General features: G+C 41.2%; 1 protein-coding gene across 19 annotated transcripts in view; it reads right to left on the bottom strand.

The window, feature by feature from the left end:
* BAZ2B (bromodomain adjacent to zinc finger domain 2B) overlaps positions 1-27,879 on the bottom strand; it is a 319,623-nt gene that overhangs the window by 41,731 nt on the left and 250,013 nt on the right. For 11 of the 19 annotated variants that reach the window (XM_066575975.1, XM_066575978.1, XM_066575966.1 and 8 more), the window contains 9 exons: positions 25,843-26,467; positions 21,452-21,709; positions 19,561-19,621; positions 17,197-17,305; positions 13,506-13,607; positions 4,830-5,040; positions 3,891-3,983; positions 3,743-3,804; positions 550-615 (listed from right to left, as the gene is read on the bottom strand). In XM_066575975.1, coding sequence (XP_066432072.1) covers positions 550-615; positions 3,743-3,804; positions 3,891-3,983; positions 4,830-5,040; positions 13,506-13,607; positions 17,197-17,305; positions 19,561-19,621; positions 21,452-21,709; positions 25,843-26,467 — 1,587 coding nt within the window. The remainder of the gene's footprint in view (positions 1-549; positions 616-3,742; positions 3,805-3,890; positions 3,984-4,829; positions 5,041-13,505; positions 13,608-17,196; positions 17,306-19,560; positions 19,622-21,451; positions 21,710-25,842; positions 26,468-27,879) is intronic. The other 8 variants (XM_066575974.1, XM_066575979.1, XM_066575977.1 and 5 more) reach the window with 1 other exon arrangement.

The following is a 27,879-nucleotide window of genomic DNA, read 5'->3' as shown; positions in this document are numbered from 1 at the left end:
GATTGAAAGTGAAGGTCTTCAGTTTCAATGCATGTCTAAGGGCACAAAAAGTAAAGCATTTTCTTATTTTTAGCCTCCCCCATGATGGAAGAGCTAGATGGAAATAAAAAAAGCCAGTGTGAACCTAGCCTAGGAATGGAGAAGGGCAAGATACATTGTGAATGTCAAAATATTATATGTAATGTATAGTATTATATTGTATAGAATGTACCTAAATATATGAAATATTGGCAAGGTGTTTATAGCACATATCAGACTAGCCCAATAATGATGTATAGTAGACTTCTATGGAGATTACTATACACTATATGAATCTAATAGAAAATAAATAGTTTGATTAGATGCCATATTGCTATTCTCCCTAGTGACAATGGAGGCACACAGAACACCGATGGCCTCTGTGCAGGTTCAGCCGTGTGCCTAAGTGTGAATGCTATATAGTCATGCACCTAAAGTACTACACTGCAATCTTGACACATGCCTGGGAAGTACAACACAATGACATATAGAATATGCAGTAAGAGCATAGCAGCGGACACTCCTTTATACCTCTAGAATTTGTTGGGCACGTAGTTCTTTTTCCATTCGTATCTGCTCGATTCTCTTGATTTTTTCCTAAGATTGGAAAAAAAAGGTCATGAAAAAAAGTTGTAAATTATACAAAATACATGTATATCATGAGGTTTACTGCGAATAAAAAGAACATTCTCATCTAAAAATTGCGCAGGTTGTCAACAGAATTAAAAACAAATTGAATGCGTCTAGGTCCAAGCTTTTTCTGAGAAAACCAGATGGCAGAGTAGCTTCCATAAGGATTGTTATCCAGCTTTCCCAGTCTCCTTAATGGTAGAAGTGAGTAATGTAAGTATACAACTAGATTTTAAAGGAGTCCTCCAAGACTTTGGCTATTGACGACCTAGCTTCGGGATAAGTCATCAATAGTTGATCGGCTGAGGTCCACCACTCGGGATCCCCACTGGTCAGCTGATGGCCAGGTCCACTGTCAGTGTTGATAGTGCTGGAAACAGATAGTGCTGTCAACATTGCAGTGGACCGGTTTGGCACTACTGGCACAGCTCTTAATGAATTCAATGAGAGATGCGCCTGCAGTAGCAAACCGGGCTGCTGCAATACAGACAGTGTTATCTGCTTCCAGCTCTGTCTGCACTGACAATAAGCCCAGCGATCAGCTGATCGTCCGGGATCCTAAACGGTGGACTGCAGCCGATCAGCTTTTGATGACCTATCCTGAGGATAGATCATCGATAGTAGAATTATTGGAGAAAACCTTTAAGAGAGAGATGTTCTGTGCAGCTCTTGTATTCCTCTGGGTATGTAGGTTTAGTGATTGATGTCAGCATCAGTGACCGTGGGATCAGTACAGCTTTAGTAATTAACTGTGCTCCAGTTTCAATTAATCTCTGTCTCTCTGGTTAGGGTGTACTATGCACCTTATTGTATAACATGCTGACTAACTAGTTTTACTAGTTTGTTTTTGACTTTATTACCATTCGTCATATAAAGCTGTTATTTTGTTTAGCTGTCTCTGTGGTGTCTGAGCTGCGTCCTTGAAGATGATCATGTAGGACCAGCTTTGCTGTGTTTATGGTTTACATCCAATGTGAACACCCAGGAAAAGCTCTCGGGGAACGCAGAAGTCTTTGGATACATTTGGCATCTATATTGATAGCTTCTCCCAGCATAAATGGTAGACATATACTATAACCAAGTGTGAACAGAACCTAAGAAGTATATACAATATACATATCTAACTGTAGTCATATGTTCTCATCTATCTATCCATCCATCCATCCATCCATCCATCCATCCATCCGTCAATGGGTAATAATGAAATGCACTACAAACATTTTGAGTTTCTTTGTGGTGTTTTTAGACTGTAGCACCTTTCTAATTTATCAACATTTTTATTTCTAATTGATAATAAAACTTTAGGTACAAAATAAGCTAGAAAATAAAGACTCTTTTCTTTCCGTGATTGCTGATTTTTTCAGTCCTGCGCAATGTATGAATAAAGGTCTTCTGACCTTACGTTGAAAACAATTAGCAATCAGCCTAGTTGCTGTTGATAGATCTCATTATGAGCTGTTTATCTACTTCAAGTACTCAAATACGTTCTGTTTTGATTGGCTTATTGTTCAAATTGGTTTATTACCGCCCCTTTTAATAAGGATCCATTCACACGGGCGATTGTCACACGCAAGGTCCGTCCGATAGCGATATGGACAGAGCTCGCTTGTGAAAATAACACATTGATTTCACATGGGCACTTTTTCTTTTGCAGCAATGTTACTCTCCAGAAATCACCCATTATTTCCTATGTCACCTTATTAAAAACCGCACTTGCATGCCATGCGATTTGCATGCGATTTTTACCATTGAAACTACTGGAAGAGCTTGCGATTTTTTTAACAACTACATACAGTAAATGAGATGCAATGCGGTTTTTTAAGCAAAAATGCATCGCGCTCACACCCAGAATCGCAAGCTTAAGAGTGCAAATTTGGTCCGCGTTTTGTACTTGCCTGTGTGAATGCACCCTAAAGTCCAACGACCCTCTAAATTTCTGTTAGATCAGCTGGAATGCTGCTACTACTTGTATAGAGCAATAATTATAACTTACGAAAATATAGAGTTTGGATGCCTGGCAAACACAACGAAAATTTTTGTCATTTTATGAAAACACATGCATGCAAAACAAACGGTCTCTGGACTATTATGAAAAGGAGTAGTAGTACCGCATTTTCAGTTGGGGTACATGGGGTATCCCTGAATGAATAAATCGAGTCTATTCAGAACAGTTAGGGCGCCTTCACATGGGCCAGATTTTGGCGGCAGGACGCACTTCAATATGCAGCTGAAGCTGCCACTGCAGATATCCGCGCCAAAACCCACAAGTCTACATGAAGATTTTGATGTGAAATTGCCGGCAGAATTAAGAAACTTTCGTTTCTGCATCAAAATCCACAAAAACGTTTCCATGTGTTGCGGTACGTGCTCTGGCCAAATTTCATCCGTGTGAAAGGTCCCTTAGGGTGCTAGTACATACAGCTGATTGTGGCTGGCACCTAGACCTTGAGTCCAGGTGCTGGTTGCAATCAGCGGAGCTCTGCTTCCGTTTTGCAGTGTAATAGCACCCTAAGGCCAGTTTTACATGAGTGTATTATGAGCGCACTTATACATCTGTAATACAGAAGAGCGTCTGGCCTGACTGTGGATCTACTGCTCCAAACTCACAGGATGCTCTAATATTGGGTCAGTAGACCCGGTCGGACCAGAATCCTCGTCCATATTTCGAGTACATAGGTGCGCCTGTAATACGTTTGTGTGAAACTGACCTTAGGGTAAGACCACAATGTGCAGCTGGACACACCCAGCCAAACAATGCCCACATGTGGTGGCGAATGGACACACAACTTGCCAAGAGACTCGTGCGGCCATTGGCCATGGTGGATAGGCATGGTTTGTTCACGTTCATTCAGCCACACCATGTGGTCTCACCCTTGCAGTACTAAGCAAAGATGGAACCTATGATAAGATCTGTCAACAGCTGTTACCCTAGATGAGATATACTAAAAAGACCTCTTTCCTGGTCAACAGGAGCATCGCTTTCGTAAGCATGAAGAACTGTAGGGTTTCTAGTGTACATTATAAACGTATATCATCAAATGACATATCCATGTGGAATTTTGGTATGTGGTTATATCGAATCTTAAACTCTTACCTGTTGCTTCATTATCTTGATTTGCTCCTTTTGTTTCCGTTTCTCCTCTGCGGCCATAATAGCTAGAAAACAAAGATGGCAAAACGTAAAGGAGGCATTGTGAAATGGAGCATGCTGTAACCGAAAAATATAAGCGCCGTATTTGTACCTTGCCGTTTCTTTGCTTCTTTAGCCGCTCGCGCTTGCTCTTGTTTCTGAAGCTTTCGCAGGAGTTTTATCTGTGCAGCTTGTCTGGCGATTTCTATAAACCAGAAAAAAACAGAGGACACCTTGAAGCAAACACAGTCCTGCTTGATACAGTCAGTAGGTGGTTGGAACTTATTAGAAGGCGTAAAAGTATCATAGTCGTAGCCTAGTTACCAAGTACAGGCCGATACGGAAGAGGGGACTGTACAATACTATTTGTGTGTCACTGTTTATTGGGACCCTGCATGCTCTATTGATATATATCTTATTAACACTATGTATATTGACACTGTGTGATATGAGCTAGGTGTTATATGTATATTTGGCACTATTGATTTGAGCATTCTGGATGTGCATTTGATGTGGCTATGTCAAATATGACCCAGTGATGTAATGTGACATATATGCAATGTTGCCTTGAAGGGTGGAGCAGACAGCAGGCCCACTTTAAGTTTGTTACTCTCCTACGTCACCATCCCCTGCCAGGAACATTTGGTACTAATACCTGCCATAAGGGTTGTCAGGTGGCATATCAATCCTAAAAAATATATGCTTTGGTTTTGTCGTTTTCAGTTTGGGCGCTGCCACTGGTCACATTTATACAAGTAGCAAGAAAATGAACAGTAGCACATACTTACATTTTTGTCATAAACCAGACTATAAGGACGAAACCTACATAGATATGGGGTACAACAAGCAAATTCCTTGGATGGGCCTATTATTGGATTAGATTTAAATCTGAAAGCATAGCTCAGTACTAAAAAGCAGCAATGTCAGCCACAAAGCTCATGTCAAAAATTGACATTTACCCTAAACCTCTAACCATATGGATACACCCCAAATCCCCATGGATGTAATGACCAAGCAATACAAAAAAAGGAGGTAATGTTAAAAAATATACCTTGCGCTTGGAGCTTTCTCAAGAGCTTGGCTTCATCGTTTACAGCAAAGTCAGGGTTTCCAATGTTTGGGGGTCGTCCTTTCCTGCGTCTCATCCTCGTTTCCTCTCTAGCAAGCTGCCTCTCTGGGTTAGGTGGTCGTCCTCGGCGTCCTTCCATTGCTCTGATACGTGGTACAATTTCTTCCTCGTTCAGAAGACACCATTGCAGTCCCTTAAAAAAGACAAAAGGGCATCAGTGTGATTGTAAGAGAGCATTGTTGCTACCACAACTACCAGCAAGATGCACATGCAGTATAAAAGCTCATGTTGTGCTTATTTGTAGCTTCATCGGAGCACATAACTCATCACTTTATATATATGTGAAATATGCTGGAAAGGATCGTTGTATTCAATTCTTAATGTTCTTGTTTTCATTTTTATTTAAACAATGAAGAAATAAATATATGTTTTTGGCTTCACAAATATGCCAAACAAGGAAACATTACCCATGGCAGCATTTCCCAACCAGGGCTCACTGGAGCGTAGTCAGGGGTGCCCCAGAAGACAGCAGCAGAGCTGTCACTTCTACAGTATGGAGGGCAAAACTATGTCATCCTGCTCTTGATTGGATGGGGACAGACAAAGCTGTCAACAAATCTTGACTAAAATATAGAATGCCTTACCAGCCCTTATACCAAGCTTCTTTAGGAGACATATGGGAGCAGGGTTGCCCTGGTACTGGAAATGTATTTAGGGAGTTTCCCCATAGCAATACAGTTGAAAGTCATTGACTAACTTAAAGGGGTTGTACGGAAATGTGTCCACCTCTTATCACTGCAGACTCACTGCACTCTCCCACAATGTCACATTGAAAGGGGCAGTGGTCATATATGTGAGGCGCTGCTGCATTCTTTTCAATGGCGGTGATAGAAATAGTTGAGTAGAAGGGCTCGACTATTTCTAGCATTCCCAATGAAAATGAATGAAATGGCAGAGTGCATCTGCAACTGCTGCTCCAATCAATACCCTCCTGACTGCGGGGGGGGGGGGGGGGGGGCAGGGATCCTATAGTGCAGAGGATAGAGGGACAGTGGAGTCCCGTTCTCAGGTACGGTGGGGTCTTAGCGGTGAGATCTCCGCCAATCAGACTTTTATTACCTATCCTGCGGATGGGTGATACAAGTTAACTCAGGAACAACTCCTTTAAGAGCCTTTTACATGGCCGATGGTTGGGAAAGAACATTTGTAAAAATGTTTGTATGCCTGATTATCCAACTGTGTGATGGTGCTGCCAATCAGAAGAAAAAAACCTCATCCATGGGTCCAAAAAAAAAAACAGGTAACATTTATTAAAAAAAACTGAATTATGTAATCACGCCACTCTGTTGTGCATCAGTTACCCTTGGTCTGAAAGAATAGGTCAAGTACAGTAAGACATTTTAGTTCTGCTCACTGGCTGAGAGGGCTTACAGGAAGTTATGCTTTTTGTCCTGAAAGCACAATGCTCCATTTCCCCGACGAGCTGCATCCGGCAAAATGCATTGGAAGGCAGTCTTAATTATTAGGGACTTTACTTCAGAAAGTTTGGGGCAAAGCTTCCAAGGTATTATGGGGTCATCCTTTTCAGGGCAGCTGCCTGCTTAAATACAACTGTTTAGAGGCAAGTTATCCAGGTTGAACCAAGCATGATATTGGTTTATGATTGCAACTATACAAATGGTTATTCTCTGGATAACCCATGGCTCTGGGATATTATAACTTGCGTATGATGAAGCATTATACCCATACCTCTTAAGCATTTTAGGCCAGCTTGATGATGGCTTTTCTTTTACGTATGCACCTGTTTATTAACTGTCCGTGAACCCTATCTAGGGTAATTTTATTATAATGTAGTAAAAGTTAAGTTTTAGTATTCTCTTCTTCCTTTTGCTTCACTAAGTGAAAATACTAACACAATGGCTCTCAGTCTAACTGATGAATACTGAAGAGTAGAGTCATAAAAATATAAGAGAAATAAGAAAGTCGTAAATAATGCCCAATAAAAATGAGCAAGTGTAATAGAAGCACAAATACAGACTGATGTGCTTTGTGGTTATATCAATAATTTACATATAATATCAACATATTTATATTGAAACTAAAAGGTAATCAAGTCATGGAGCCCGGTAACAAAAGGGCAAAAGCTTAAAGGGGTATTCCAGTTGTAGATCATTTCTTCCAGTTTTCACCTATCCATTGAATGGGTGAAAAATGATCGACCAGTGGCAGTCCGACCATTGGGACCCCCACCTATTCTGAGAATGGGGAACCAGTGCACCCCTATTTTACAGTTCAAGATGCAGGCTCCCATTTCCATAGTGTAGTAGGCAGTGAAGCCACTGGTCGTGCATGCACAGCTACATTCCACACAATGATACAGGCCTGTAGCCGAGCGTTGCACTCGGCAATCCCGGTCTGCCTCATAAAAATGAATGGAATGCTGCCGCTTCATTGATTTTTATATGGGGCAGGCACACTCTGCTCAGCTATGTCTTTACTCCATTCTACACACTGGCACATGTGTGACCAGCGGCTCCATTCCCCTCTATATTATGGAAATGGGAGTCTGTATCTTGAACTGTAAAATAGGGAGAGGACAAGTCCCCTATTTTCAAGATTGGTTGAGGTCTTAGCAGTCGCACACCCACCGATCAATCAGTTGAAAACTCAAAAAAATTGCCCACAACTGGAATACCTGTTTAATAGAAACTACAGCTTTAGAGGATTTTTTCCCAGTAAAGCTGGTCAGTTCATGTTCGCTGCCCATAATTTGTGTTAATACAAATATAAGGGACATTAAAATATACAACGTGTGTGTATGTATATATATCTCTACTGCATACATATACTTACCTCCAACAAATGTGTCATTCTCAGGGTCAGCTCCATAGACTATCCAACCCCTTATGCCAGGACTAGCTAAACCTAGGGAGCTATGTAGCCAATATGGCCTAAAAATTGCTGGTGTCACCTAACTTTTCTTAGATGGCTGTGGAAGTATTTATTGTCGGGCACATAAAAAATTTAAATTTGCTCCTTGATGGTCTAAGAGATTCCTAAAGTCTGCAGTAACTTGTTAACATGGCTGTGGGTAACATGGCACATGGCAGGGGTAGATGAGTTAAAAGTATTTTGCAACAACAAAAAATGTTAGAAATCACCATACGTATGAGATAAAACAACCAAAAATAGTTGCGTTACAAATAACTGATCACAGCATGATGATGATGAAGAGGTCGATAAGTCTTGGTTCTGCCTACTGATTGGCAGCCGTGGTCATGGTACATCATTGTAGCGTAAACATTGGGGAACCAAGTTTTTAACAATTATCCGGTTGGTTTTAAAAAAAAAAGTGAAGAAAGCTTAAATATTGTAAGAATGCTGTAGCAAAAATATACTTTCCCTTGGAATGCGTTCAGCTCCTGGTCATAAAGATGGCCTATTTTTTTAACCTGATATAATATACGTTTTTTCCCTTCATTTAATTTCCACTTTATGAATTCATGTGATGAATAGTAAAGCACAGGGGAGCTGACTTGTGTTTCCTAAATAAGATTTGTCTATGCGGTTAATTAGTGTTCAGTGACTTGTTCTTTTTCACTGGATTAGCAGAACCTAAAAATGCAAAGTGATTCCTGTGCCCTCCTGCAAGTATTTACGGCGATCGTTATGCACCGTGCTTTTCTTTTTTATATATTACATTTATAAATCCATTTTTAATGACAAGACTTAAAGGGGCTTCCTGACGATTTATTTACATAAAATCCAACTGTCCTTGCCATAAAATAACACACAGGTTATACTCACCTCTCACCGCCCTGCGGTATCCCAAGCCACCGCTCCGGGTCTTCCTCTGGCGTCACGTTTGAGAGTATATGTCAATTTGTTATTGTATGATAGGGGGAGCTGGATTCTATGTAAATCAAAAACCTTGGAAAACCCCCTTTAATGAGAAAGTTATAGGAAGCACAAATCGACTAGTCATCCGCATTAGATTTCATAAATGTTCCCTAATAGTATTGAATCTACTGAAGGAACTGAACCGTTTCACGTTGAAATTTGCTAAAAGTTACGTTCAGTGGGAACCTAATAAAAGAAGAAGGAAGAAAGGAAAAAGAGGGAAACTGGAGAAGGAAAAAGTTGAAGAAGGGAAAATAGGAATAAGAAGAACGAAAAAGGAGAAGGAGGAAAAAGAAGGACAAGGAAAAAGTAGGAAAGGAAAAAATTGTTTTCCTTTCTTTTCATTCTCCTCATTTTCTCTTCTTCTCATTTTCCCCTTCTTTTTCTTCATTAACTTTTCCTTAAAGCTATTCAAAAGTACTTAGAGGCACTGCTAGGTGACCTAAGAGTAGTATACAGGGCTTTGATGGCTGTTGGACAGTGTTATACACTAGTTTTAGGGGTATTGGTAAAGTCGTGGTTCAGTTCGAACTAATTCGAACTAAAACAAACATTTGCTGTGACATCAATTCTAACATAATAACATCAAAAAGGTTCTATGTTTTAGTCAACCTCTTATTGTTAGAAAGGCCCTCTGACAATAAGATATTTACAGGGTGTCTCTGTTGTAATTTGTGAGGGGATTCAGAAGTAAATGTTCAATTTCCCTGCAGCGTCACCAAAGGGAAAATCATGCATTTTACAATCCCAAAGGATGATTGGACTGTCTGTGTAATGCATGGATGTCCTCCAGAGTAAGAGGTGCTCTGTCTAGTCCCTATTTACTCTGGCCAATACAGAAGCAAAGTTTAACTTGAGTATGATAATGTTCTTTGAGAATTTATTTTATGTGCCATTGAAAAGCTATTGTGTGAATCCACAGCAGATTTCATCAATTCAACTGAAGGGGTGAAATCTGCTGCGGATCTGCTTCAAAATCCACACCAAAAAAATTGCAGATTTTGGTGCAGATTTTTTCAGCTGGAGCAAATCCGCTACATGTGAACGCATCCCTAAAACAAGCACAAAAGGAGTCAGTTATGTTGCTAATTCAGAAATTTGTGCAACTATAGAAAGGCCGATGCAGCATAGAACCACTTCTGTTGAAACTGCCTGCCCGGTTATACCCCACCAACATGGCTGAGGAAGAGGATGACAAGTAGAGAAGCGCTGACCATAAGTAGGCAGTAACAGCTGTTCAGTATCAACTGCGGAGAATGTTCTAGGACTTCGAGTCATATATTAAAATACTGCGACAATACAAACACTCGCTAGTTTAAAAGTCTGCAGAGACGCTAAACAAGACTCTATCACACAGTGTCATAGTAAGATGAATGGAATATGTTCTGAGCACCAGCATTGCTAAGGACGACGCGTGAAGGCAGAACTCAACTTATCATACTTTACAAGGTCTCTGCTGTAATAAGCCCAGTCACTAACGATGCTGCTCACAAACTATAAACTGAAGATCAAAACATGAACTCCTATCATCTTTCCCCAAGTAGCCTTCTAATCAGGACCAGAATCAAAGGCTCTGTATCCATCTTTAAAGCTTCCTTTTCACTTAGATGTCTTCAATATATCTTCTTTATTTTTGCCTCTTATTATTTTGATAGTTCCTTGTCAGATCCTCCAGCATTTTCTAACTTCTAAGAAATCTCAATAAACTATTTCATGATGCCCCTTAAATGTGGGCCCAGCGGAGTAAAGTACACCCAGTAATTGAGTCTGTTGACCAAATGTTATTAATTGTAATGTAACAAGTAGAAATCGGAGGGAATCAGATCTGGACTATTCAAAGGGTCTGAGATCTAAGGAATAAAAAATTAACTATTAAAGGCGAGTTTGATTCGTTAGTTACTATGAAACTTTATTATGTATCGCCAATAGCCAATAGTGTTACTGTAGACTGCACTGAATCTACAGCTGTCTTTTTCAAGTCTCAGTCACAGTGGAATAACACCCATATAGGTCCTATTTCAAGTTAGTTTCAACCCCTTTCCACATGGTCAGCTAGTAAGCAGAAGGCTATCAGGTACGAGAATCGGAGGGCAGTATGGGACTGGGAACTGGTAGTTAGAAAGGGCTCTATACCCCATTGCTGTGCCCAACAACAGTTTGTCAATATACAGGGTATAGTCAAGAAGACGGATCTCAATACTGGTGTCGTATATTGAAATAACAATAGTGTACTTGAACAGGAAGGCATGTAGTAGCATGTCAGAAGCAGAAATCCACTTTCCACGTCTCTTTAAGTCCTGTGGGACTGCTGCTATGACTGAAGTAAGGAAAGTGTACTCGAAGTGCTTCCTTCTGCTACAATACATACATGGAGCCGTTCAACAGTACAGTCCATGGCTAACGCTACTATTGCGGGACTGCGTTACTGAACAGCAAAGCACAATGCAAATTGTTAGTAAGAGCACGACCCAATCATAAGACAATGCAAATATCAGCGTGAATTCAACAGGCCATTGTGGATATTTCACTGGGCAGAGCTAATTTCCTACCCTAATCTACAACCTTCAGTCTAAATTTCCCACTTCAAGGCTGGATGATTGGGCAAGAATGCTTGTTCACTGGCTGATCGCATTTTTTATGCAGCCAAAAAGTTGACCGTTGTTGGCAGCACATCTTCCCGCGTGAAAGGGGGATGTGATGTCAACAGTGATGAAAGCGTAAGGGGGACGACCAATCTAATAATCATTTACCCCCTATACAGCTGGCATTGGCCGTGTGAATCTGAACCATTGTAAAAGCACCTAAAGAAACTTTGCTGTGGTCATAAGTAAGCACATAAAACCAGGAGGGGAGAGAGCAGAGGGAAACAAAGCTGTTAGTCCAGCACTCTTAAAGATGTCTAATTGAGATTCAGTCTGCAGTTTCTACATACAGTGACATATAGAAGCTGCAGAAGACAAACAATGCAGAATTCTTAATGAAACCCTATTGCAAAAATGACCGTAAGCCCAAAATACAAGCATTTAAGTGAAAAAAAGGATTTGCTCCCGAAGGTGTCTGTAGCCTTCAAGCCATTGAAAAGCTATTGAAAGGGAAAATAAACTGTGGCACAGAACCTTTTCTTAGTCTCGAGTTAAACTTTGCTCCATCTGTACATAAGACCATATGTCTCTACATCTCCTCCCACAGATGAAAAGGAGCTTGACATTACCGATGTGACATATCTGTGCAACACATTTGAGGTCTACCATTATAATACCTTAGCTTACACATTAAAATCCACATGCCACCTACCATTTGTATGGTTTCTTGGATTAACCCTTTCCAATCCAATTTGTATCCTGGTTTTCCTAGGGGGCTTCCTCTTTTTCTGCCATTATACAACGGCGCTATATGCTGGCTAAAGCCAGTACTGCTTGAGGTGAATGTGTGGATAGGCTCTGTCAGCAGAGAGGCTGGCAATATACAGTAAGAGAACCCCGATGGACGTCTTCCAACATCGGAGCTGTACAGCCTTAAATCATTAGTCTTAAGACATCAGACAGTGGATTGGAAAGGGTTAAAGCCTAATTTCATTAACATTACAAACTTTGCAGAAGTAATGTTACTTTCTCTTCTAATAGCCCGACCATTCTGCAGGTTGCATAAGTTTACTTTTCCTAGTACCTTCTGTTTGGAGGTCCACCATGTTAGTAAATTTACTTAAAAGGGTAATCCCATCAAAAACATTTAACACCTCTCACAAAATAGGTAATAAACTTCTGATTGCTGGGAGTCTGGCTGCTAGAAGCTGCAGGGATCACGAAAGCAACGCATCCCGAGTTCTTGAAATTGGAGCGGCGGTGCGTATGCATGGCCGATATTGCATTTACTTTTATGGGACTGAGGGAGACAGCAGAGCGCATCACCTGGCTATCTTCAAAGACGGTGGTCACACATATGCACTGCCACTCCATTCATTGGGGGACTCTTCGTGTAACATTCTCGTGATACCCTGGGGTCACAGCGAGCGCACCGCCAACGATCATACATTTGATAAAACGTTTTGATGGGATAAGCCCTTTTAAGTGGTCACAAGTAGTTTTATTTGCTTTACACGAAATTCCCTCTTTATAGTAACTTATTTCGGTCTAACAGAAGGTATAAGAAGATTACACAAGAAATCTTGGAGCTTCAGGTTAGGAAATATGCAAGACAAAGGGTTAAGGTTGCAGCAGTAAGAAGGGATGTAAGTTATGTGCTATCCGCGTAGTGACTGGAAGACCTTGAAATGACTTATAGTGTAGTAAATGGAGTCAGACTTTCATCATATTTTCAGTTGACTTTCCAAAATATTTTTCACATGTCAAAAGAAGCCACATTTGACGCCATTTCTTCTAAAAAAAAAAAAAAGGAACAGAACGGAATTGCAAACACCGAAAAACATAGACACAAAACAGTACTAAAGACACACAAATAACGGCACGTTCTACTACACACATGAACAAGCGGAAGATATTGTGATAATATAGCAAGTATCACAATGTCAGACAACTAAGCTTATATTCCAACACATGAGCAATGTTCCCGCTAAGCAGATCAATCTAGAAATAACATTAAGTGTGAAGAGTCGCGGTTCGCTACCACCAACGCTGGCGTTTGCAGATTGTTCAGCTTGGAGGGAACAGTGATAATGAGTAGCAGAGAAAAGCCAGATTTCTATGAAATATGACTTTTTACCTACATTTATGCTAGAACTATGTGTTTTTAAGGGGATACCTGTGGTCCATCTCTGGCTTCATAGAAGTCCCCCACTCTTATTTTTGCACTGAAGCTGAAATTGTCCCTTGTGATATCCATTATTCCATGTCTGCTGAGATACTGAAAAAATCACAGATTTTTTCACTTCAGGATTTCAAAGAACGACAGCCCGTTTGTTGCCCTTCTCCCAAGTCACACACACAGTAACACTAAGGCCGGAGGGTTTCCGCATATACCCACAAATACAGGACAGGATGCAAACACAGAACCAAACTCAAGGGGACATATAGGGGAGACAATGATATTAGTATTTAGAACGTACCAACAGGTTTTTAGAACCGGACATGTCATCGAGACATAAGAAGTGTTTATTAGTGAAGGTCTGGGGGGATTGGACCCCACTGACTCTAGAATGAAGGTTCAGTGTTGCTCTTACTAGTGCCGGCTCCTTCATTTTATAGTCATGATGCTCATAGACATCAAAAGGGTTATTGCAAAATCAAAAGCTATCTCCTATCCACAAGAAAAAGGATAACTTTCTAATTGCTGGGGGTCTCAACGCTGAAACCGCCATTGATCCAAAGAATGGGGGTACTCCCTGTGCGTCCCCCACCCTCCTCATTGTAGGCTTACTGCAGCCCCCGCAGTGAGGCCAGTCTCACACAAACAGATTTGAATTGCAGATTCTGCGATCACTGTTGGTGTACAAGATCTGAGGTAAAATGTGGGCATTGAAAGACATGTATTTTCGAATTTTCTTTCACACTCGCGGGTACGAAATGCATATCCTGCGAGTGGAAGAAAAGTTGCAGAATCCTCTATTTTAGCACGGATTCTGCGTGAATGGCCTCCATTGAAGTCAATGGATGCAAGTGTCCTGCAACTCATAAGCAATTAACATTGCGTATGGGTGGCAGAATTGCCTGAGAAAGAGAGAGAAAGAAAGAGACAAAGAAAGAGAGAGAAAAAGAGAGAGAGAGAGGAGGAGAGAGAAAGAGAGAGAGAGACAGAAAGAGATAGAAAGAGTGAGATAGAAAGAGAGACAGAGAAAGAAAGAAAGAAAAAAAGAGAGAGAGAGAAACAGAGAGAAAGAGGAAGAGAGAGAGATAAAGAACGAAAGAAAGAGAGAGAGAGAGAGAGAGAGAGAGAGAGAAAGAGAGAGAGAAAGAGAAAGAGTCAGACAGACTCACCTGAGCAATGATCTACTTTGTGGTCTAGTTTCCTGGTCTGCGATCTTTTTTCTACACGGACGATTCACTGCGCATATGCATACATTCGCACGGAAAACCGCAAGCATCCATGATCTTCCAAGACCATTCTCAATTACTTTTCACAATGGATCGCAGGACTTCCGCTGCAGATATCCGCATGCGGAATCTGACCCGTTCGTGTGAGCCTAGCCTGAGGAGGAGATTGAACGGAGCATTGTTCTCGCAGACGCAGTGCTGCGACATTTATTTTTATTGGGAATACTGGAGATAGCCAATACAAGCACTTGGCAATTTCCATCAGTTACGCTGAAATGAAGCGACACCCGTGTGTGTGCAGTCAGAGTTCTGTTCAGTCTGAAATCATGGCCTTTGGGAGAAGCGACCCCGCAAGGACGAGAGTCGGGGGACACGGGATACCTGTTCTTAGGATACCTGTTCTTAACTTTAGATTTTGGAATAACCCGTTTAATGGTATTAGAATGAGCATGCTTTTAAAGGCATTATAAAAGCTTTTACGCTGATGGACTATCCTTAAACATAGGCCACCAATATGTGATCAGTAGTGATCCGACTCCATCAGCAGAATGAAGGGGCTCAATACAGACATACATTCATCCATAAGGCTATGTCTGTTACTGCAGCTCAACCAAATTAATTATTGGAGATCCCCTGGTCTGACATCCACTGATCACACATTTTGGGGCTAGACTAGTATAGGCCGTCAATTTATAGTCCTACGAAGCACCATGGTCATAACGTTAAGCTGCTGGGTCCCAATGTAAAATCTGTAATGGACACAAGCTACCATGTAGCATTTCTAATAATGGTGTCATCTTATGCAGCAGAAAGGCCTTTGGGCATACTCAATCACCAGTCCCCGGGTACGACTGCTACCTCTGCACACACTACGGCTACACCTGTGTCAATTTTGGTTGATAGCAGTCCGATTGGTCAAACATTGGGCCACAATCTGTGCATCTAAATCTACTTTAAGACCTACCTGCGGCTAGTAATGTTATAACAGACAGGTAGCCATCAAATTGTAAGTCATAGTAAAGGTCCTGCCAGGGTTTACAGTGACTGTTAATTCCACAACAAGAGGAGGTTAGTAAATTGCCCAAGCCTTCTGTACAGAAGAGTTGACCACATTTAGTTTTTAGCTACAAGGCCTCTGAAGGAAGGACAGCTATAGGCAGAGGAGAACTACCACAAAATCTAAAATGTTTCAAAAATATGAACAATTTTGAGAGATTTTATTTCTGCGCTGAGGTTCAAGGCCACCTATATGAGGAGTTTCTCTACCTGTGTCCCCCATATAAGAGTTGCTTTAAGTGGTTCTGGTAGCTCCATATTATCTTAGCAACACCGACCCTCGTAGTAACGACTTCTAATACAATTTGAACGGTTATAGAAAAATGAAAGCTGGATTCTGATTGGTTACTGAGTTTAGTGTCCTTATGATAAACACTAAACTGCCATACCACTGGAAGTATTTTCAGGAATTGTGGGTAATGAAGTTTTTATATCCACAACATCTGTTGGGGAATATGATATTAGACAAATGTTTTGCAATGTTGCCTTAATAAAGGGGTTTTCTGAGCATTTACTACCGATGACCAATCGTCAGGATAGGTCAACAATAACCGATTGGTGGGGTATGCTGCTCAGGATCCCCTCCGATCAGCTGATCCTCCAAGCTTGCTGTCATTGTGATAGGCCGGACATTATGATTAGTGGTCAGGAGCAAAAGTGTACTAGATGGCTTCACTCCCACTAAAATCAATGACAGCGATGACTCCTAGTACACTTCTGGTTCCTCAATGCAGTCACAGCCAGAAGTGTGATGGAAGGCATCACTCCTATCAATTTCAATGGATGCAAAACCTTTCTATTATGTTTCCAGCTCTGACCATCGATGCAGATGTGCTGCTAGGCTGCACTGACAGTGGCCGGAGGATTAGCTGATCAGCGGGAATACTGAGCGATAGACCCCCACCGATCAACTATTGATGACCCATCCTGGGGATGGGTCATCAATAGTAAATGCCTAAAAAAACAACTTTATTTTAGACCTTCTGGTAGCTCTCCTTTAAAGGAGGCATGCAATAGAAGAAAAATGTGGCGGCTTTATACCAAAAACAGCACCCTACCTGTCCACAGGTTGTGTCTGGTATTGTAGCCTAGTCCCATACACTTCAATGGAGTTGAGCTGCAATACCAGACACAACTTTGTGGAAAAAGCAGCCATGTTTTTCTAACCCCCTTTAATTATGAATCGTCTTGCATCAACCAAGCAGCTTGGCTGTATCGTAAGCATTAATGATCTTCATATCAGCCTCGCGAACTCTCTTAAGGGTCAATGAGAAAAGAGTGAAATAATCATAATGTACGTCCATATCCAACAGCACAGAACAGCACAAACAGAAACGTATGGGGTTGCTATCTAACGTGACCAGATACGGGTGTCCCCTAAATCCTGGGGTCACAGACAGTTTTACCTTCATGACTTCTGGGTACTGCCGGAATTTCTTTCCACATGGGGCAAAATAAGTCACTTCTCCCTGCATCCGTCCGCTGGCGTTCTTTAATCTTGTTTCTCGTTGCCAGCTATAGAAATGATTCGAAATATTACATAAGATACAGGGTGTCATACCTAAATCAATAACGAATTACATAGTCATTGGGTAAAGCGACGGTGGAATCAACCACAGACGTGTTCGTCTTTGTTCTTAGTAGCTAGCACAAAACAACACATAAAGGAGCTGAATAATTTAATGTTACCAAGGATCCTTAGTACCTTCACCCGGCCTGCCTGAGATTACTTTGAACTAGCTGTGTTCACTATGACATTTGCAATGTCTTTTTACTTACTGCCATAATGATAATCACCTTGTTAGTATTATATGAAAAAATGCAAATCAGAATAGATGGTGATCATTATATTTTTATTACCTTATGATGTTGTAGCATCAACTGTAATGGTACAATTTAGAAAATAATATAGCTTCCTCGTGTGCTTCACAACGTCAGCTTTATTCACTTTCCTTGTTAAGGGAGTACTATGGGATCCTTTATGTACATTACACTGAAGGCCCACCTTATTAGAGACCCCCCTCTAGTACCACATTGGACCTCTTTTGGCCTTCAGAACCAAAGCAATTCACAGTGGCATCTATCTGTGGGCTTCAGAGGACCCGGTGGGCCAAGAAAACATTTCCAACATCATTACTTTACGTCCACCAGCTGTTGACACCTGACAGAAAGGGTTGCAACAGAAATCTGACTAAGCGATGTTTTTCCACTGCCCACTAGAGTCTTCTCTTTCTGTTTCTCTTAGACAGCAAAGGCTGTGGAACTGCTCTTCTGTTGTTGCAGTCCATCCGTGCTAAGGAATGATGAATTGCGCGTTCAGACGCATTAGTTGAAGCCCCCGGGATTCGTCAGAAAGATTATTGACATCCTCCTCTAACAACTTTTGTCGATGACTTGTTTATGTCTACAGGATCCCCTTTTGATGGATGTTTATATTTCGATAACACCATTCTTGATAAAGTCTCGATTCATTAGTACAAGAACACCCTATAAGGTTGTCAGTTTCTGAAATCCTGGCCATGGATAGTCTAGCACCGATGACCGGGTCTCATTCAAATTCGCTGGAGTTTCCCATTCTAATGTGGATTCACACTAAAAACTGATCCACGGAGAACATGCTTACTTGATTTTATGCTGTACTATGGGATCACAGCTCTAATTTCCATGCAATCATGAAAGGGCTAGTCTCCCTAATAAAATGGCTATTCAGTGTGAAAGAGAGTATTAAAAGAAAAATTAATAGTAAGTCATGAAAGTGGCTCTCTCAACACAAAGATTGATGGCATATTGCTAGATTACCATCAATCTCCATTTAGTAGGGCCCCAATAGAAGTGACACTGGCTCTAGGAAAGGGCTGTATCGCTTGGTCTACTGTTGGCTCCATTCTGCATTTTCCGGAGGCCACACAGTGGGTCCACTGTATTTAACTGCCAAGCATGAAGCCTCCGCTTCATACTAGCCCTCCACACATGCTAGCTCCCATGTTGCTGCACAGGAGTGAGTATCACTGGCTCACAGTGGGGAGGCTGCAGGAGAGTTCTCTCCTCTTGCTCCCCCGCCCCTCTCCATCGACTTAACATACTGAACAGCCGCCATTTACACTGAACGATGATCATTCAGCTCATCGCCCATCGTTTATGCAGCATAAACTATGGACGATGAGCTGAACGCTGAGTTCTGCGGCATAAGTTGGCGCTATACAAATAAAGATTATTATTTATATAAATAGCAGCTGTTCAGTATTGAACGGCCGCTATGTTAAGTCAATGGAGAGGGGTGGGGAAGCCAGGAGAGAAATCTCCTGCAGCCTCCCCGCCCCCCTGCTGTTCGCTCTGTGAGCGAGCCAGCAATACTAGCTCGAGCGAGTGTATGCGGGGACAAGTGTCTGGCATCGTTTGCCCGACATTCGTCTCATCTAAATGGGGCTTAAAAGAGGCTTTATTGAATACGATGTCAGCTATCTTCACTTTGCTATTGTTAGTGTGAAAGCTGCTTATCTTGGCTCAGACAGTAGAATAAACCTATCACTAGCTTGTTGTCTGATGGGCAATAATGAGTTGATAACATTTACTTTATTGTAGGCTGTAAAATAAGTTGCCGCTACCGGTCTGAAGAAAAGGCTCTTAAGTGGCCAGTGTGAAAAATAGAATATGTCATCATTTATTTTTACATCTGATTAAAGTAAAGTAGAAAGTGCCAAGCAGCTGTTACACAAAAAATATGTAGAAAAATATGTTACTTTGTGATAATAGGTCTTTAAATAACCTACCCATATTCCAATGGAATACGCAATTCACGTTCATCTGTTACTCTTCTCCTTTTGGCCGAACCTTAAAAAAAATAAAGTTTAACTTGTGTTAATATTCAATCTGTGTATTGTTATGCCTTCATATTGGTATCATAAAGCATAAATTATTAGCGCTGAATGTACAATAAATAATGACATACGGTAATGATATAGACTGTCATCTCTAACCATATTTTGGATAACTATATCCCCATAACCCCCCACTACTATTCCACAAGCGTTGAGCAGAGGGATCTGTAAGTTGCCTACATTGGGATACATTGCGCGACCGAGTTTAAGCCAAGATATTTCAATTTGGCTTATTGAAAACTCCATTTTATATCAGTTGATATAGAATTTCACATACCGATTCATTTAAAGGAGCTTCCAGCAGCAATCATATAAAATGTGAAGATAGGGCTCCATTAGGCATACTGCAAGAGTGCATTGAGTATGTGTAAAAGGCAATTTCTTTCTTATACTCTAGAGCTTATATTGCACGCTGCAGCTATAGGTCACTGACATGATGGATATAAAAAAGGCGTATCCTCCTTAAATATAATTGATCAGAAATACTATATTATTTCTGATCAATTACTTCTTCCCTGGAGGAGTATCTGTCCCATGAAAGACCTCCATCTAGAAGACTCCTGAAAAACGAGACATTACTGCTTGTAAGGCTGTCTTTACATGGGACAACTATCATCCCAATAATCGCTTGAAAGGGCGGATACAAATGACAGTCGTTCCGTGAAAACACGGCCACCAGCAGGGTGACAGTGATAATCCGCTCACTAGTTGGTTCATTTCAACTCACTTAAAAAATAGTTGATGGTTGTTGATTACGAGTTGCCGGGTGTAAAGTCATAGTCGTTTTGTATTTGAACAACTTGTGAAGGCATCTGCATGGAGATGCACCCTGTTGGTGGCCGTGTTCACATGGAATGATTGTCTTTTGTGTTTATTCTTTTGAGCCATGGGAGACCCCCACCGATCATTAAGTTGTCCCCTATCCTGTGGAATAGGGAACAACTTGGTGATCGGTGGGGGTCTCACCACTGAGATTCCCACCAAACCTAAGGACAGGGGTCCTGTGTCCTCTATCCTCCTCACTGTGGGCATACCACCAGCTCCCCACCTCAGAGATGAGGAGACTGAATGAAGAGCTGGTTGTGCCAACGCTTCTTTCACTTTCAATGGGACTGTGGAGATAGCTAAGCAGCAAGCTCTTGGGTATTTCTGCCAGCCCCATTGAAATGAACTGAGTGGCAGCCATGCATGCCACCTACCGATCAGCAAGTTATCCCCTATTCTGAGGATACGAGCTGAAGGTTGCGAGTTCAATCCCCGCAGAGTTCAGGTAGCCACTCAATGTTGACTCAGCCTTCCATCCTTCCGAGGTCAGTAAAATGAGTAGCCAGCTTGGTGAGGGGGTAATAAATAAATTACTTGAAAGCGCTATGGAATAGGTTGGTGCTATATAAATAACAAGATTTATTTTTTTTTATCCTGGGACAACCATTTTAAAGGGAAACCTTCCTTTTAGTATAATTTGAACAACGGATACTCAACATTCTGTCCTATGCTCCACAGCAAGAAACTCAAAATTGCAACTAAATCAGTATTGACTAGGGCAAACAAAATTGCAGACTGCAATCTATTGCTAAGGAGCACATGACAGACAAACAATTTTATTGCGAATCCAAGCAATAGGTAAATTTCCCTTTAAGGATTTACTAATATCTGATATACTATAAATGAGGCACCATCATATGTTGACATTATCCATTCCACAGTAAAGCTCCCCATAATAACTGCTGAATTATCATCATTGCAAGAGAAGACCATAGGAAAGTATTCAAATATTAGATACCACATGGCGTGTTGGGGCTGAGAGTTGCAGAGGAGCTGTGGAAGTCAGAAGACTGTGTGGTGGGAGCAGAGTTTGGACTCTTTATCACTTGCAGGTTCAGAGGTGTGGCGTGCGTTGCGATGCTGTTCGCTGTGCTGTTCGCAGGGGAAGTAGTTTTGTTGAACTTCAATTTCTCTCCTTCTGTGTCGCTGTCAGATTCATCCTTATCATCATCATCTTCCGATCCCTCGGAGTCCGATTCTGAATTGCTGTCTGACTCTGTTCGGAAAAGAAAACAGTCAGATTTGGCAGCTCATGTTTAGACACGTGCGTAGTCTGGGTGGAGATGGTGACACTGCCTGTCAAGAGCGCCCAAGCTGTGCCCTGCAGCCGTCTCTTGATAACAACTCCAATCATCTTTAGCCATTTCATGGGCCAGAAGGCATATCAGCTGTGTACACTACTTCCATAAAAACTTTGCAAGGTCTAGGGCTTCCTGCATTGTAACTTACACAACATTACCCACTACATTTACTTAATACGAAGAGTTACCAAGTATGATCAAATAGGTGAGGTCGTTCTTTAACCCCTTAAAGGGGTTTTCCAGGGTTGTACTATTGATGACCTATCCTTTTTTGTGAAACAACCTTTACTTTCTATTGGTGCCATTTTAGAGTACATCCAACTTTTTTGATGGCTCTTTATACCATTTTTTCTTGGAGACTGGGTTGACCCAAAAAAGTTTGGCGTAGTATGTTTTTTTGCTCTAATGTCGTTTTTACAATGTGGGATAATGAATCAGTTATTTTAATAGGTCAGATTACACGGGATGCGGCAGCAGCTAATTATTTTTGTTTTATTATGTTCAAAATGGCTAAATGTTTTTTTTTTTGTAACTTTTATATTTTTATTTTTGCAATTAAAAACAACTTTATTTAACTTGTTTTATTTAATGCCGCCATAGGAACTAGAGATCATCTAATTGCTTATATAATATACTGTAACACTGCGGTATTGCAATAGATTATTTTTCTGCAGTTATCCTATTAAGCCCTGCTACATAGGCAAAAATATATGACAACCCGGTGGGCCTACATAAGCACCAGGCCGCCATAAAACCCGAATGGCTCCCCATTCAGGAGCAGAGAGAGCCTCCTCTTTCTGTTGGGCCATTTAAATACCGCCAACCGAATTGACAGCATTTAAATGAATTAACAACTGGGTTCAGAGTTCTCTTTAATCTTGGGTGCTGCCATTAGGTGTAGCTGGATTTTAGGTGTAGCTAGATTTTCCCTACCCTTCAATATACTTCAGTATATTCTCAAAGACTCCTCAACAATCAAGTCCATGAGATCCTTAAAGCATTCGGACCTTTTGGGAACAACTAGGCTTGTCTGCTGCAGGGACCATCTAATGTGATGCTTAAATAAAAAGGGAATGGCTCACTGGGAAAAGTGTCAACCGGAATCATTTCAGTGGTGATCAAGTTTTTCTGTACAAGGGAGAGTGTGAAATTATATAGGATAATGATCATGGGAGGAATAAATCATCACATGCACCACATCAAAGAGGTCCCTACATTTTGATAAATATGGGCCATGCTATTTAGCAGGGCTGTGTGGCCAGAGGTGTATGCAGATATATTAGGCTTTAGACTAGAAGATAACTTAAGTCTATCACCAGACTCAACACTTGCTTAAATTTGTGGTCAAGTAGGTGGAGCATCTGCAAATCATCAGTACCTTCAGTGCACTGAGAGCTAATGACTCAGGTGAGAAGGGTTGCCCATCCACAATTCCATGTTCTTGGTCAAACACCAGAGTAAAAGCTAAGCAGTATTTGGTATGGTGACTAAATAATGTATATCCATCTTCCTTCTTCCTAAAGGGGTACAGCCAATATTTCACTTTTCTGTTAGATCAGGCAAATCCTCACATTTTTTTGTGATTTGAATAATTTTAAAAAATGTAATAGATACTGCATATCATACAGCAGATCAAACACCTCCTTCATATGGACAGACTAGAAATAGAAAGACAGACTGACTTAAAAGCCGAAAAGTTCTTTCGGCAGTGGAGCTCCTTTATAGAAACATTTCTCACCACTCCCAAAATTATGGTATGTGTAGCTCTCTTTAGATATACTAATTGGTACCTCGCTTCGGAAAATGCAGGTCAGTTAGGGAAATTAAAATTGGACTGCCACCCTACAATGAATCCCAAATGACTTTTTAAACTGTAAAGGCCCATTTACACGAAGCGATGATCGCTCAAAGATTGCTCAAACGACCGATTGAGTGACAGCTTTCAGCGATCATTTTGCATAAACTTTTAAGTAGCTACTCAGCTACTTAAGAGCAGTTAAGTGTGCAAATGAATCCTTAGCTGAAAGTAGTTAATAGCCTGAGGGCTCTTATCTGCATTCAGCTTCTTTGTTCTCCAGGGGGAAACAATGCTACCAGCACTCCCCGTGGAGAAATGCTGATAAGGCTGAATGACGATTTTTAGGTTGGACTGAATTTAATGATCAGCTAGCAGTGCCCGAAAAGTGCACGATGGCCGCGCAATTAGACGCAACGATTATCGCTAAAACGATCGTTTTTTTGCGATTTTTGAGCGATCATCACTCCCTGTAAATGGGCCTTTGGTTTTTCTTATCTCTCTACCCCAAATTTCAGTTGTACCCACTTCTAGACAAGGGTTGAGGGTTTTAAGTTCACAATTTAAATGTTAAACGTTAAGATGTTTATAACTTCAGGATATTGTCTATATCTAACTGTCTTAGGAATACCTTTTCCTTTTTTCACTATATTTTGCCTTAATAAAATATCTTGACATTGGACTATAAATAAGTGAAAAGCTCTAAATATTGGACAGAAGGAAAACACTATCACGCCTGAAGGAAAACATTGGGAGAAGATTACAATTTCAGGAAAACGAAGTAATGTTACATCACACACGGCCTTCTCTTGTCATGAGCTTCATCGTGTCTACTGCTCTTTTCTGTTACCTTATATGTCTATATATATGCTTACAAGATGTCCATATTTTTGATACAATGTCTGGCTGTTATCATTATTCTCATTGTTACTTTTTTGTAACCTTATAATTAAAAGCTAATAAAAAGCAATGAAAAAAAAAATAATAGTAACTCATGGGATAAACCCTTTAAGCAGTATCCTTGTGTCTGCAGCAAGGGAAACTAACAACCTGTAATTTAGCAAAAGTAGAAAAACTATGCAGCATAATGTTATGACCTTTTGCAAAGAGATATTATTGGTCCTAAATTACAGGTCAAGAGTGTTGCGGCACGTTGGTGACATCACAACAGAGGCCTCGGCCCACAGGACTGCGCCTTTGGTGCATGCGTCTTGTCATTCAGTGCTAGGGGGCAATAAGTGTCTTCCTCCTGCTACTGCAGAAGGCCCCTGGGCTGTTCTCCGTTGGAAATCCCTCGCTGGGCTCAGTGTATAATGTACCCTTCCTCACAACCCTGCTACAACATCATCTGTGGTGTATGGACTGATTGGGCGACAAGGAGGTGTTTTCCCTAGCTGACCAATAATGAAAGTGTATTTATATTGGTCCCGCCTCTACATGGGCGCCAGTTATTGTCCTGCCTGAAGTGTTTGGTGAAGCAGCGGACTCCTTTCAGCTAAGTACCTGTGGTCATTTATTCTGTGTGGAGCTTAATCACAAATACTGTGATATATATATATATATATATATATATATATATATATATATATATATATATATATATATATAGAGAGAGAGAGAGAGAGAGAGAGAGAGAGAGAGAGAGAGAGAGAGAGAGAGAGAGAGAGAGAGAGAGAGAGAGAGAGAGAGAGAGAGAGAGAGAGAGAGAGAGAGAGAGAGAGAGAGAGATATATATATCACAGTATTTGTGATTAAGCTCCACACAGAATAAATGACCACAGGTACTTAGCTGAGAGGAGTCCGCTGCTTCAAACACTTCTGTCCCTAGATAGACGATAGGTAAGATGTTGTTTGCAGAAGAAAAGAGCTATATATATATATATATATATGCAGAAGAAAAGAGCTATATATCTTTTCTTCTGCATACAACATCTTACCTATCGTCTATCTAGGGATAGGTTAGGCCCCCGAGGTTCCTAAGATGAGGCCGTCCCCATTAGTGTGATTGTCCAGCTTCTAGGCAAGGTCTACAACATTCTCATCCCCGTATTTCTGTTACCGTTATTATCTTGTGTTGCCTGAAGTCTGGTGATACATGTCTATAATGGTCCAGTGTGGACATTAATTAGATTTTGGCGTTGGTGAGGGGCACTGTACTTGCACCCTCCACAAGCATAACAACGAGCTTGGGACAGAATAACAAATCCTTGAATATGCATTTTCACTAAACTTCTATATAAGTGAGTTACATACCAGACTGACTGTCTGAATCATCATCTTCATCGTCTTCATCTTCCTCCTCATCATCTTCATCATCATCCTCATCGTCGTCATCTTCTTCATTGGAGTCATCGGAGTCCTTGCTGCTGGGGATATCAGAGTCCGTTCCTCGAAACTTATCTAGTAAAGACTTTGCAGCATTTAAATGATGGGATGTTTTTATTGCTGGTGAGTTATTATTGTCCACAGTCTTCTCCTTACAAAGATTGTGTAATAAAGGGGATTTGCTTGGTCCGAGGATCGATTTGCTGGATGAATTCTTTTTCCCACAGGAACTCAGATTAATTGGCGTGGAAAACTGGGCGCTAGTGGAAACTGCTACATTTTCGCTTACTTTATTTTCCTGCTTTGATTTGGTGGTAAGTGCCAGGGGGGCATCCTGGATAACACAAGGAATGACTCCATTTGGCTGGTGATTTCCCAACAGAGCGTTTGTTAAGAAGGGATTGGAGTGATTATTCTCTACGGACTTCTGTTGGTGAGCTACAGAGTTAGAAATGGGACTGGGAACTGGCGGTGATACCATTGTCTTTTTCTGGTGCTTGGAGCCGTCCTGTGGCTTGTTTAGTTGTGCAGGGAATGTCTGTTTTTGGTGATCCTATACAGAAACAGAAAAATGACATGTAAACACATCAGGGGTGGACACAGACAACAATGCCCCCTTTCTCGGGTAAAAACAATATATGGTCCCCCCACTCCAATAACTTAAGAGAGGGCACCTCCTTCAGGTCTCTCGAGAAAATTCCTCATATAGAAGTCAATTGCTCTGGTGGATTACAATCACCCAGAAATGGTGACCCATAAAATGTATAAGATTAGTCCCTTAAATACAACTTAGTAGATAACAGGAAGCATTATTACTTGCTTTTGGGTTAGCATTGGCCCCCACTGCTTACTGGGCCCCTATGCATGTGCACGTCACTCATATGTTTTGTTCATCCCTGAAATAGCCTGAGACTTGGAGTTCTTTTACATGAACAGAAAATATGTTCATGCTAACAAGTGCTGAATGGCAATGAGCATGTCAATTGGTTTTGGTTATTTGTGTACATGAGCAAATGCTCGGTTGTATAGGGACAAATGATTGTCAGTACGATTGTTCATCCCCATGCTGCTATCATTGGTTGGCTACCTGTTTATACTACTAATGATTAGGGGGAATGAACGTTCAGGCAAATGGGCATACATGGCTGATGATTTTTGAGCCATTTAAAGGTCAATAAAATCTATGTTGAATTTCAGGACACCAAAAAACCCACAAAAAAACAGAAGACGAGACCGCAGATCTAAAAGTAGTAGTCTAAAACCACAAAAAAATTGCACAAAATATTTTCACCTCTCAGCTGGAGAGGTTGTGTTTCAATAGGCACAATCCCAATGAACGCTGATGTTTGGGGATATACCTGTACCCACTTGAACACTTGTAGGTCCCACCGGCTTCAAGCCAAAAAGAACAAGGTGAGCTGTCGTCCTGAACATCCACTTCATAAAATGATGAATAGCAGAAAAACCACCACCGATGGCGCTGCCACGTGCAGAACCATCACCTTCATCAGGGTAGGGTTGATGAAGACCCCTGAGAGGGTTGAAACGCATTGTACTGAATCATCTCTGCTGTGGGTAGATTAAATATTGCTGGACATAATCTTTTGTGTTGGGAGCTTCTAGTGATGGTTCTCCATGCAGCAGCGTCATCAGTTATGGTTTTTCTACTATTTATCAATAAAAACACGCTTCTATTAGAAACAATGCATTCCCTGGTGTGTTCACATGTCCACACTCTACAGGTGCGTGCCTGTAAAGATAGCACATGCGTGCATCATAGGGAATGATGTGGTAGGGAATTATGTGGATGACAGCTTTGGTAGGGAATTCTTTATTCCCCGCAGGGATGAAGAATTCCTTTGCTGCATCTATCACAGATGTGGCAGGTGCAGCAGGGAATTCTTTTTCCTCGCAGGGATGAAGGAAACATCTGCCACATGTGGAAGATGTGTTCTTCCTCCCCGC

The sequence above is a fragment of the Eleutherodactylus coqui genome, chromosome 8 (assembly GCF_035609145.1).
Source record: "Eleutherodactylus coqui strain aEleCoq1 chromosome 8, aEleCoq1.hap1, whole genome shotgun sequence".
NCBI lineage: Eukaryota > Metazoa > Chordata > Amphibia > Anura > Eleutherodactylidae > Eleutherodactylus > Eleutherodactylus coqui.
The sequence above is the reverse complement of the archived record's forward strand: the minus strand, read 5'-3'. Positions and strand labels throughout refer to the sequence as shown.